General features: G+C 38.7%; 2 protein-coding genes across 2 annotated transcripts; one reads left to right on the forward strand and one right to left on the reverse strand.

Annotated features, from left to right (window-relative positions):
• The first annotated feature begins 839 nt into the window (after positions 1-839).
• Positions 840-6,107, forward strand: LOC111034059. The gene has a single exon (XM_022315090.1). It carries the CDS (start codon positions 840-842, stop codon positions 6,105-6,107), a length of 5,268 nt encoding a protein of 1,755 aa, XP_022170782.1.
• A 1,319-nt stretch (positions 6,108-7,426) lies between these two features.
• Positions 7,427-11,855, reverse strand: LOC111034067. Its single transcript, XM_022315100.1, has 4 exons — positions 10,145-11,855; positions 10,028-10,062; positions 7,788-8,016; positions 7,427-7,557 (listed from the first exon to the last, which is right to left on the reverse strand). Exons 1-4 carry the CDS (start codon positions 11,625-11,627, stop codon positions 7,427-7,429), a joined length of 1,878 nt encoding a protein of 625 aa, XP_022170792.1. The 5' UTR covers positions 11,628-11,855.
• Between the last annotated feature and the right edge of the window lie 1,492 nt (positions 11,856-13,347).

Genomic DNA, 13,347 nt, shown 5'->3' on the forward strand with positions numbered 1-13,347 from the left:
ATTATTGTGAGCCGTTCGTCGAGTGCGACTCGTTTTGCCCGTTGGCCATTGCGTGTGTTAAACGGTTGATTAGAGGTGCACATACGCTGTCGTCGACCCCGCCACCTTCCGTCGTTGCAGTCGCCGTCTTCGGCACCGCCACTCTCCGCCGGTGCATAGGCCGTCGTCGACACCGTCACCCTCCGTCGCCATCACGGTCACTCGCTGCCACCGCGGACGTCGGATCCGTCTATAAATACGACGGATATAGGTCACTAGCCGCTCCGTCAGCTGTCCAGTAACGAGTTTCAGTACAACACCTGGACGCCGTGATAAGTCGATCCTATTATTCCGTTTGTACTATATTATATATTTGTGTATTTATTATTTATTTATTATTAGCAGGAGACGTCCTCACCAATATATTAATCTGTATTGTTATTATTATTATCATTATTATTATTGTAACGAACAATACAGAGTTGTTTAATTACAATTCACCTACTATATTATTACTCCCTTTATTTACTAATATTGTAAGTGGTAACAACCATTGTACGGTGCGAGTTGTCGGGTCAACTGTCCATAAGAGCTCGACAGCGTAAACATTTTGGTAGCAGAGCGTGGTTCTGGACATTATTTCAGACGTTATCTAGCGCCGTAGGTTGTTTGTTTTTCCTCAGGTCGGGTGTGACCGTGGTAAGGGTAAGATACCTGTGTTTGTTTAATTAGCATTATATTTGGGTATTTGGTATACTGTTATTGTTTGTATAACCGGCTCGCTCTTAAACTTGTAATAGTAGATATTATTTAGTAATTGATGGTGTACCTCGTGATATATTTTTTCCGTTGATCACATTATGTCGCTTCCCATTAACGACAACGCCCGAGACATGCGCGCAAAGGAGAGGGCATCAATAAGACGTGATACAATCGTGGCTGAAATTAGGTATATTCATCAATTAGCACAGCAAGCGTCGGAGGACGGTAATATATATTCCCAATTAGTAGTCGCCTCTAATGATTTGGACTCGTTGTGGGTGGACTTTGTTGCCGAAGATGATGCTTTTTTAAACTCATTATTAGACTTGGGTTTAAGTATTCAATATTCTGGTGCACTCAAGGTGGAGGTCCGTGGACTCATCTCTTATTCTAAGTCTATCTTGCGGAATTATGAAACCCAAGCACCTTCCGTTGGGGCAGAGTCTGTACTGAATCAGAGTATCAGATCCGATTCAGCTTCCAAGAGGGGTGATAATGCAGAACAATTGCAATCTCACCTAGTAGGCAATACGTCACGCATAGGTCTGACAGATTGTGGGAACTTACAAACACTAGAAGCTACTCACGTACGTTTACCGGAGATCCCCCTACCTACATTCGACGGAAATATTTATAAGTGGCCGGACTTCCGTGATCATTTCATTGATATGGTGCATAAGAAAGATCGCATTACTGACAGTGCAAAATTATACTATTTACGCGGTTGTTTGAAAGGGGCCGCGGCTGATGCGGTACGTGGGATTCCCGTTTCAGCTAGCTCGTATAAGCTTACATGGGCTACCTTGGAGTCACGGTACGATAAGCCTCGCATGTTGGCTAGCGCTGTAGTTGAAAAGATTCTAGCTGCGCCTACGTCATCTGAAGAGACGCTGGCAAGTCTCACGAAATTCATTAACATTTTTGACGAGGGAGTATCGGTTCTAAGGTCACTAAATATCCCTGACATGGGAGATTTTATATTGTTTTCGATCGCTTCCCGTTGTTTACCACTGTCTTGCCGAACTCTTTTTGAAACCAATTGTCAAGAAGATTATCCCTCGGTTGCAGCCTTGTTCGCATTCCTAAAGGCTCGTGTATCGGTATTGGAACGCGTTGGAGACTCGGTACCTCTCGAACCAGCCATTAAGCACGTGCAAAAGAACGCTTCGCACAAATCTCAAAAATCCGGCGGCATATCATCCTTTGTGACCTCTGGGTCTCCGCCATCCGTATGTAAATGCTGTAGTGGTGCGCATGCTGTATCTGCGTGTTCAAAGTTTAAGGGTTGGCCTCTCCAGCAACGGGTCCAATGGGTCCGTGATCAGCGTGTCTGTTTCTTGTGTTTGAGTGATAAGCACTGGTCGAACCGTTGCTCGTCAAAGGTAAAATGTTCGAAATGTGCCCGTAAGCACCACGTTTTAATTCACGAAGATCAGCCACTACCCCAAGGGAAGGATCCTGTGGGCTCGAAGAACGAATCTGGCTCGACTGCGGCCACCTCAATGTGCGGTCTCTCCGAATCGCGTTCGATATTGCTCGGTACAGCCTTGGTACATATCCGCGATTCCTCTGGTATCTTACATACAGTTCGCGCGTTGATTGATTCTGCATCGCAGATTAGCGCTATTACTACGGGCTGTGTAGCACGTCTTGGTCTCCGAAAAACCCCTTGGACGGCCCCTGTAACTGGATTATCTGGTGCGCCTGTTGCAAGCACTGAAGGGATCGTCAATTGTCAAGTCCAACCCCGGTTCGCGGACGAACCGATCATTTCGGTGAAGGCTTGGGTGTTCCCGACTATCACGTCCGACATGCCTCGTCAACCCCTACCGGAAATCGTGGCCCAGAAATTCACCCATTTAGCTTTAGCCGATCCATCGTTCGCTACACCATCACCAATAGATTTACTGTTGGGTGCTGATATTTTTTCTTCTGCGTTGAACGGCAAGCGTGTTGAGGTGGGAAATGTTTATCCAGTGGCGTTTGGCTCGATCTTTGGGTGGATCTTGATTGGGCCAGTTCCCTCAAATGCCATGTCAGCCTTTCATGCCATTCCTGTCTCGTTGACAACTTCGATAGAATCCCTGATGGATCGTTTCTGGCATGTGGAAGAGCCGGATGCGGCTCCGGAAACCTTTACTGATGACGGTAAATGTGAGGCCATCTTTCGAAACGAGTGCTGTCGTGATTCCGAAGGCCGTTTCACGGTTCCATTACCATTCCGTGAAGAGGTGACCTCCGACGCATTTCATGGGTCTCGTGCTATAGCTCTCAAGCGTTTTGAAAATTTAGAGCGCAAGCTCCATGCCGACCCGCGTCTTCGCGACATGTATGTACAATTTATGTCCGAGTACATCAACTTAGGCCATATGACTGTCGCAGCTGCTCCCGGACGTTATTTTATCCCACATCATGCCGTATACCGTGCTTCGGATCCTAATTCGAAAATCCGCGTCGTCTTTGACGCTTCGGCAGCGTCGTTCACTGGCGCTTCCCTGAACAAGTGTCTGCTCACGGGTCCTAAGTTGCAGCAAGATGTTGTGGATATCTTACTACTGTTCCGTTTGTCCCGTTATGCGTTTACAACTGACGTGTGCAAGATGTACCGACAGATCCTGATCAATCCCGAGTACAGACCATTCCAGCACGTCTTCTGGCGTGACTCGCCGTTCGCCGAGCTCAAAGAGTACGAGCTGAACACTGTCACGTATGGCGTCAATTGTGCCCATTACCTCGTCATGCGTGTCATCAAATCCGTTGCTGAGCAGGACTGTAAGGATTTTCCGGCTGCGCAGGATGCACTGCTCAAACAAACTTATGTTGACGATATATGCACTGGTGCTGACTCGGAGGAAGAAGCGTTAACATTACAAGCAACCATCATTTCCATAATGGCTGGTGCTGGGTTTGAATTAAAAAAATGGTCGAGCAATAACAGATCAGTTTTGGATTGTGTTGCCCCTGAAGATCGTGCCAATGGATCAACATCATTCGATGGCAACGACGTGTCCGGAGTTAAGGTCTTAGGGCTTCAGTGGGACCACCGCGAAGACAGATTCAACTACGCATTTCAACTCGAATCCGTCATTCAAACAAAACGCGGGATGCTTTCTTTAATCGCTCAGATTTTCGACCCACTTGGATTCCTGGCTCCGACGATTTTTGCTGCGAAACATCTAATGCAAAAAGTATGGTTGTCCCACGTGTCATGGGATGAACCCTTGCCTGATGAGTTAGCTGAGTTATGGCAGAATTTTGTGGCAGATTTGCACACCCTGTCAAAACTAACGGTGCCTCGCTTCATAGGTACGCGTAAACAGAGTCGGTGCATCCTCTGCGGATTTTGTGATGCTTCGGAAAGGGGATATGCGGCTGTGGTATATCTTCGACTTGAGGACGCCAATGAGCAGGTATCTGTGGTACTGTTAGGTTCCAAGACGAAGTTGGCTCCCATAAAAACTGCGACTATTCCTCGACTGGAGTTATGTGCCGCTGTGTTATTGTCAAAATGGCTACATCGTATTCAGCTCACGCTCAGTGCTCGTCTTGATATCACGAACACATTTGCTTGGTCAGATTCGTCCATCGTTTTGAGCTGGCTGACAGCCCCCCATCAGTCCTTTAAAATTTTTGTATCTAACAGAGTGCATAAAATTCAGTCATTGTTGCCCAAGTGTCAGTGGCACCATATTGGATCATCAGATAACCCGGCAGATTGCGCATCTTGTGGACTTGCTCCATCTGAACTTCTTGACCATCAACTATATTGGGATGGACCACGATGCCTGTACTCTCCAACAGAAACCTGGTCGGCTGACTTTCATGCAGTTCCCATGGACCAATTACCTGAACTAAGGGTTACCCCAATAGTCCTCACCACGGCTGAACGAGATAGTGAGTGGTTCAGTAGATTTTCATCTTATACCCACATGATACGTGTCGTGACTCGTCTACGTAGGTTTATATTTTGTTGTCGCAATGGACGACCATCAACCCAAGAGTCTTGGCTTTCTCGGAGTGAACTAGATGCCGCTTTACTGACAATTATACGCTCAGCTCAACAATTTTCATTTTTAACTCTTCATCAGGAGCTGTCAGCGAACTTGGATGTGTCCTCACGCGCATACGCGCGTCTTAGACCATTTATCGATGCAAACGGAATAATCTGCGTAGGAGGTCGCCTACGTCACTCAGATTTGCCGGAAGGACAGAAATTCCCGATGCTGTTGCCGAAGTCATCGCACCTGTCCATGCTGATAGTTCGTCATTGGCATCTGACTACATTTCACAGTGGCCACCGCGTGTTAACTAGCATCATCGGACGAGAATTTTGGATATTGTCATTGCGTTCTCTTATTCGGTCGGTTGTAAGTAAATGTACACGATGTGTCCGCATGGCAGCGGTTCATCCTCAGCCAGTAATGGCTGATCTCCCTCGATCACGAGTGTCCGAGTGTCGTCCGTTCTCCCGGGTCGGTATTGACTTTGCAGGCCCCCTTAAGATGACTGAAAACCGCTTACGCAAGTCTCGGGAATACAAGGTGTATATAGCCGTCTTCGTGTGTTTCGTCGTCAAGGCTGTTCATCTGGAAGTTGTTTCAGACCTATCAACCAAGGCGTTCTTAGCGGCCCTAGATCGGTTCGTCGCACGGCGCGGCGTTCCCACCGATATATACTCAGACTGCGGAACCAATTTCGTCGGCGCCGCTCGCCAACTCAAGGATTTGATCAATGATGTCAGTAATCGTGATCAGATCTCCGCCTCTGTTCGAACTACATGGCACTTTAATCCACCTAGTGCCCCACACTTCGGGGGATTATGGGAGGCTGCCGTACGATCAACAAAATCTTTGATGGTGAAAGTGATGGGGGAGCACACTTTCACTCTAGAAGAGTTTACCACGATAATCTGCCGGATTGAAGCTATTTTAAATTCCCGGCCGCAGACACCGGCTTCTACCGACCCTTCAGACTTAGATTGTTTGACTCCTGGTCATTTTTTGATTGGGCAACCCCTGTTGACAATTCCCACGAGTGAAGATAACGGGTCCATATGCCGTCTAACTATAGCTAATCGCTGGAAACTACTACATCAATGTGTTCAGTCCTTTTGGAAACGGTTGCGAGACGAATACCTGCAGACGCTGCAATGCCGCCATCGATGGTCTTCGGATGCACCTTCTTTAGCATTAGGCGACATGGTGGTCATTAAAGATGCCAATTCTCCACCCTTGACGTGGCGCCTTGGGCGTGTCATCGAACTCATGCCAGGTTCGGATGGTGTAGTTCGAGTGGTCCGCGTCAGCACACAACAAGGATCCATGGTTCGCCCTGTCGTAAAGTTAGTTTTGTTACCAATCACGTAGTGACCGTTGTTGTGGTTGCACTTGACTTGAGGGGACCAAATAGATCATTAAAACCGTTCCGCTCAGAGCTCTTGTTGGGGGGCCAGACTCCTCGTATCAAACTTATAAAAAAAATGTACTCCTTGAGGGTATGTGACCACATTTCATGTTGTTGTATTGTTAATTTTACTGTATTACATATTTTTTTTCTTGTCATTTTGAATTATGTAAAATAATAGGTACTTATCATCAGCGGTGTCGCGACGCGTCGGAAGATAATGTGAAGCTAAGCTTCCCATGGGGGAGCATGTTCAAGCCGCCGCCTTTTTTCCTGGAAACCGGTCCACGTGAGCGTGTGGCGGACGAAGAATGTTCGAGAACTTCGCCCGTATCGGTCGTTGTCGCGCACTGCTCGTTATCACCAGCCGGCTTTTCGCTGGTCATATACCTGTGTACGCGACAACGAGTCAGTCTGCCGTAAGCTGTTGTGGTGTGCGTAGTTTTTGTGTCGCGCGTCATACGACGTCTCTACAACCCACAACAGCAGTACGAAACCACTCGTTTTTGTTTTGCACGACGCGTTCGGTCGAGCTGTCGTTGCACCCGTTCGCCGTCGCCGCACGTAGCGTATTATTTTTGTGGTTTGGCAGTATTATTGTGAGCCGTTCGTCGAGTGCGACTCGTTTTGCCCGTTGGCCATTGCGTGTGTTAAACGGTTGATTAGAGGTGCACATACGCTGTCGTCGACCCCGCCACCTTCCGTCGTTGCAGTCGCCGTCTTCGGCACCGCCACTCTCCGCCGGTGCATAGGCCGTCGTCGACACCGTCACCCTCCGTCGCCATCACGGTCACTCGCTGCCACCGCGGACGTCGGATCCGTCTATAAATACGACGGATATAGGTCACTAGCCGCTCCGTCAGCTGTCCAGTAACGAGTTTCAGTACAACACCTGGACGCCGTGATAAGACGATCCTATTATTCCGATTGTACTATATTATATATTAGTGTATTTATTATTTATTTATTATTAGCAGGAGACGTCCTCACCAATATATTAATCTGTATTGTTATTATTATTATCATTATTATTATTGTAACGAACAATACAGAGTTGTTTAATTACAATTCACCTACTATATTATTACTCCCTTTATTTACTAAAATTGTAAGTGGTAACAACCATTGTACGGTGCGAGTTGTCGGGTCAACTGTCCATAAGAGCTCGACAGCGTAAACAACAATAATTTCAAACATGTTAGTGTTATACGTATTACAACCCATAGTTTTCTAAGCTTTTAGGTACCTTACTCCAATAATTAGGATATATTGAGAATATTAATTAGTAATTACCTTCATCACTGCTACCATCTGATACATCAAATATTGGACGCTTACGTTTGGTCATCAATTGAACTTCTTCATTTTCCGATTCCTTTTCAACTCTTGTATGCCAAGCTTTTTTAAAATTATCTAAGTTGTTGGTAAATTTTAAATTAGAAAAAAATACAAAGAAACAAAATAATTATTAATTTTATTTAATTTTTAAAATAAGTTTTTACATTTTTATAAATATAACATAAAGGTTATTTAGTATGAATATTTATACCATAACCAACAATCATACTACATTATGACTACATAATTAAAATAATAATAAATATAAACTTTATAAACTATTAAATAGATTTTATTTTACATACCATATGTTTTATTGCCACCAACTATTTTAACACCATACTCAAACCAAGTTGGTTCTGGATCTAGGGCGTCATGAATGTCAGTACTAGTTACTCGACCAAGTGGCCATTTACAAAACTGTACACTACTATTTTCTAGATTGTCTGTGTCATTTTGAACTAACCACTTTGTCGGTACTACGCTGTAATCCTTCGAATCCACAAATACCACAATGACCCAACTAACTTTAATCTAAAATGGAAAAACATAATACATTTATTTTTTAGTTGAATATCGGCTACCTAAGTTATTATATACTAGAAATCTGAAATAGGTATAATTGCAATAATGACTAAACTTTATAAAAAATTAAAAGCACCTATTAGGTAGGTAATATCTACTGTTATAGGCAAAAATATAAAATGTACCTACATAATAATGTGTATTTTTAATATTTGTAGAGACTTAATTTTTCAATTAATAGGTACAACTAAATAAACAAGAATACATTTTTGTAGGACTTTTTATATAATTTATGGATAATATATAATATTTCTATAGGATATACGAGATTAGATTAGGTTACCTAACCTCGTACCTACACCAGAAGTAACTAGGTGTCAAATATTATAAAAAAGCAAAGTTTCTTATAGCTAAATATTTATTTTTCCAATCTTAAAGAAATGGGTAGGTACTTTCTTTATAACATTATTTTAATAATATTGAGTTTAGATGGATGATTATTGATTGTTACCTAGCTTGATTTTTCTGATTTACTGAAATGATATAGATTATTGCTAAAATTATGGAAGATGAATCAGATAGAAACAATCACATGTATTTTCTCATTTCTGGTAATAAATTGTATTATTTATAACTAAAATAAGCAATACCTACGATAAATGAGAAATTTAATAAAGGATAAATATATTAAGCTACTTGGCAATTATAAGTAATACATAATATATAAAAATGTAATATTATAAAAATATATCATGTGTATTAAAACAGAAAGAATTTTTTTTAATGGAATGTTTTTGGAAGGTAACTGAACATAATATACCTAATTGTTAGGAAAAATAGGGGAGGAAATCATTAACTAAATAACCACAATCATTGTTGTTGTTTATGAAATCATATTATATATTTTTTGATCACTCCAAATAAAAGCTTAAAACACAATCAATGGTCAATGCATATTCATGTTGTTACATATCGAGTATCGATATGTTGCCATGTAGATACATAATATTATAGAGATAAAAATATCGGATGACAGAGCATGGCCAGAAAGTGCACATTTTAACTTTAATAATAGTTTACTAATGGCCTTTGCTGCCGTTGTTTTTTTGTGATCAATAAAAAAAAAAATAGTTAGGTATAATATAATACTAAGTAGGTATTGATGTATACAATAATGAATCTTACCTTTCTAGTTGTTATGATAAACTTTAAGTCTTAACTCTTAATACGATCTAAAAAATGACACGATGTTGACCAGATGGAACGTGATGTATCTACTGCCGTATTTTCGTACTATGCAAGTAAAGAATGAGAATATTGAGAATCACGCGAAATTCGAATATTATTCTTCCACAATCACTATAGACACAATTACTGTAATACTGTTATATCTGCTGCAATAGCAGAGACGTGCAGTTAAATAATAAACGGACGACTGACGAAGTGACGAGTGAGTGACGACGGTTATCGGTGTTTCTGGATATTGACGATAATTAATGATAATAAAACTATTTTCAGCCGCTATTTATAAATTTAAAATAAAACCCATACCTACGGCAGAGTATAAATAATAATTTAGTTTATTTTTGGATTGCTATCAACATCAAAAGAACATAATATTGATATAATATATTATATTATAAATGGGTGGCATTTTTATTATTATCAAATATTCCTCTAACGTTTTATAACTATGTTTAATTGATGTATCTATAATTAGAGATACATACATTTCTCAAATGTTTATTTCGTGTTATAAACATTTATGTTTGTTTATAACCAGGGTTCGGATTTTATAGCACCAAAAATCCTAAAATATGCGCTATAATATGACCAAAAAAACCTTAAAATATGCTCTATAAATATGCCCTAAAAACATCAAAAATAGCAACAAATAAAAATATATACAAATCAAAATTGTATTCAATTTATCATATAGGTAACTTTATTAAATCATTTATTTATAAAAAAACTAAAATCATCGTTTACAGTTTAAAAAAATTTGTGTGTACTGATTAACTTGATACCTTGAATTATGACATCGTTTGTACGCAACTATTCAAAATTGTCTGAGTAAATAAGAATAAAATTCAAGTAATTATTATTTATTAATTAAATAATATTTTATTTATTTTACCTGAGTTACACTGTATGATTAAGTGCTTTGCCAAATTTTCGAATTTGAAGTTCCGGCGGTTATCAGTCAACAATGACTTGTAGGTCGAAAAGGAACGTTCAACATCAACCGATGTAATAGGTGAATACTTAAAAAATACTATATCGTCACTAGTCAATTCTTCAAGATCCCCGTCTAATTCGCTATTTTCCTCTTCACCCGACAATATTTTAGAAATGCGTTTTAATGATGTCAAGCCATTATTATTTTCAAATACAGTTTTAAATTTATTTTTTACAATTGTACCTGCTTCACCCCGTAATGATTTGAACGATTCTTCGATATCCTCAATTATTTTTAACGCTGTTATTAAAGAAAGGCCTTTTGTTTGTAGTTTATTTATTCCTTCTACGAGAATTGTGAAGTTTAATTTTATACACGCTAGGTTGCTCTCTATACCGGGTTTAACTATGTATTTTTTAGTTTTTTTTATACTCACTGCATCATCTTCATCGAGCTTTTCAATAACACCGCGAACAGTGCTCAAATTTTCACAGTAATAAATGGCAGCGTTAATCCATGATCCCCATCTTGTAATTATGGGATCTGGTGGTAAACATATACCTGGAGCCTCTATTTTAAATATTTCGACTCTAGTAGGTGCTTTCTTAAATACTTTTTTACAATTTGCGATTACTTTGTCAACAGTGCTAAAGTGGTCACGAACCTGTTCGGCAATTCTATGTAAGCCATGTGCTGCACATGTGACATGCAACATTTTTGAGTAGAACACTTTTAATGATTTTCCAGCTTTTTTCATATATGGTGCCGCGTCTGATAAAAATAATAGCACATTGTCGTGGTGTATTCCATTTGGCCATAATTTGCTCATAGATTTGTCAAAAACTTTACTTATGGTAGAAAAATTGGTTTTTTCTAATTGTTCCGAGTGGAGTAAAAAAATGGATCCAGAATGTTCAATCTCCAGAGTACCGATGATAACATTAGCAATAAAGCGTCCTTCAACGTCCGTTGTTTCATCGATACTCACCCAGATGCGATTATTAGCTACTTGAGATCTAATTTTTTCGATTGTTTCATTGTAAATATCATCAACGTACAATTTTCTCAGTGTTGATTCGTCTGGAATATGATTTTTAGTATACTTTTCTAAAAATTGTCGAAACTTCACATTGGATAACTTGTTTAATGGTATATTTGCAGAAATAAGAGTCTTGCATAGATCGATATTAAAAGTACACTTTTGTGGAATATTTGTAAGTAACTGCTGTTTCTTTTCAATTTTATTTTGCTCCCGTTTAATGGCTTTTAAATGCTTATCCGTTTTTAAATGTTGAGTGACGTTAAACTTTTTGTCACTATTAACCTTACATTCGCACAATTTGCAAAACAGAATACTTGCGTCAATCGAAAAAACCTCATCGCCAAACTCGGACACAAAATGTCTTAGTCTCGAATAGTTCGATGTTTTATCTTTCGGCATTATACGTTTAATATCGAAACAGAAAAACAAATGATACACAATCGAGTAATGAACGAATATGAAACGAAATCAAACGATACGGAGAACCGACTGACGCTGAGATACATACGACAGTCGACGGTATATTATAGAATCTACAATTATGTGGAACAATAACAGATAAGAAGATAAGATTCGACATCGTCGGACTATTTAAAAATAGATTTATTACATAATATGAAACGAAAATGTGGGAATTTTTCTTATTGACTCGCATTAATGAATACTATTTGTCATTCAATATAAACGAGATTTATGAAAAATATAAAATAAAGCGTTGAATTAAGAATATTAGCAAAAAATAGCACCAAAACTTTAAAAATAGCACTAAAATTCTAAAATTCTTCAAATATGCAAAAAATAGCAAAATAAAATTTCATATTTTGAGTCCCTGGTATATAAAACAAATTTATAGCCCACTCTGCTATTTTTATCTCCATCCTATAATAAGTAGCAAATGCTATAAAATCCGAACCCTGTTTATAACAAATATATTATGTAAAGTTAACATAATACAATAACATTATAATTAAGACTTAAAATAAACATTTTTAGAATGTTTAAAAACTTCAATTGCACAGTGGGTAGTAACATGTAATAAACATTTTATAAGCTCCTGCTTCAAATTCACCAACATTTACGAGTAAATATTAGCATAAAGCACAAAAATTAACAAAATAAATATTATAAAAACACATACATTATACAAAATTGTTTTCACTGTTATAATATATAATTAATATACCCATCTACTAGGTATCTAGGTTCTACTATAAAATCATAAAATACTATGATTATCAACAAAACATTTTATTTTACTAATTTATCAGTTATTTTGAAACTTTCATCACAATTTGAATTTACATGAAATACAACCATTAGCATAAACACACACATTAACAATGACATCACATAAATGTGAACAAGAAAAACAATTTGAAATACTTACCTGATTTAGATGAACACATTTGATTCCATCAAGCAGTTCCATCAAAATTTGAATGGAATGGATACTTGACCGGACAACAGGAAAACGCAGCTGAATCTACTGAATTGGAAGTTACAGAACATTGTTCATCAATCGATTGGTCACAGATCTGTTGTACATATACATAACAAAATTATAAAAAATCAAAACAATGATGCAAAATTTAATCAAGCCGAATCAGCAAAATTGCTACCACTACATAAGGTGACGTCTGCGACGGGAGCGGGGCTGTTCAGTTTTTGGTTCACTCATTGGGCTGCATCCGAGTTCCGTCCCATATATAAAAATTGAATTTTAAGGTATACTAGTTCCGTCCCAGGTTTTTTTAATGAACATACTAATTCCGTCCCAGGTTTTTCTTAATGGATAATATACTATTTCTGTCTTGTAATAAGTCTTTTAGAAATACAGATGATATTTCAGTTATCGCACTAAATAATTGAATTTAACAATATCCTATTATATAGAAATAAAGATAATATTATTTTCAGTTATCTCACTAAATAATTGAATTTAACAATAATCATATCACATAGAAATGAAGATAATATGTAATAAGATTTCAGTTAACGAAACTAAATAAACTTTTCAGTCGTTATTTGTGCGTTTACGTGTCATTTAATATATCTATTAAATATGGATACTATGTACAGTGAAAAAGGTAAAATGTTAATAATTAAAAATGAATTTAAA

Source organism: Myzus persicae, unplaced genomic scaffold (assembly GCF_001856785.1).
Source record: "Myzus persicae strain clone G006 unplaced genomic scaffold, MPER_G0061.0, whole genome shotgun sequence".
In the NCBI taxonomy this organism is placed as follows: Eukaryota; Metazoa; Arthropoda; class Insecta; order Hemiptera; family Aphididae; genus Myzus; species Myzus persicae.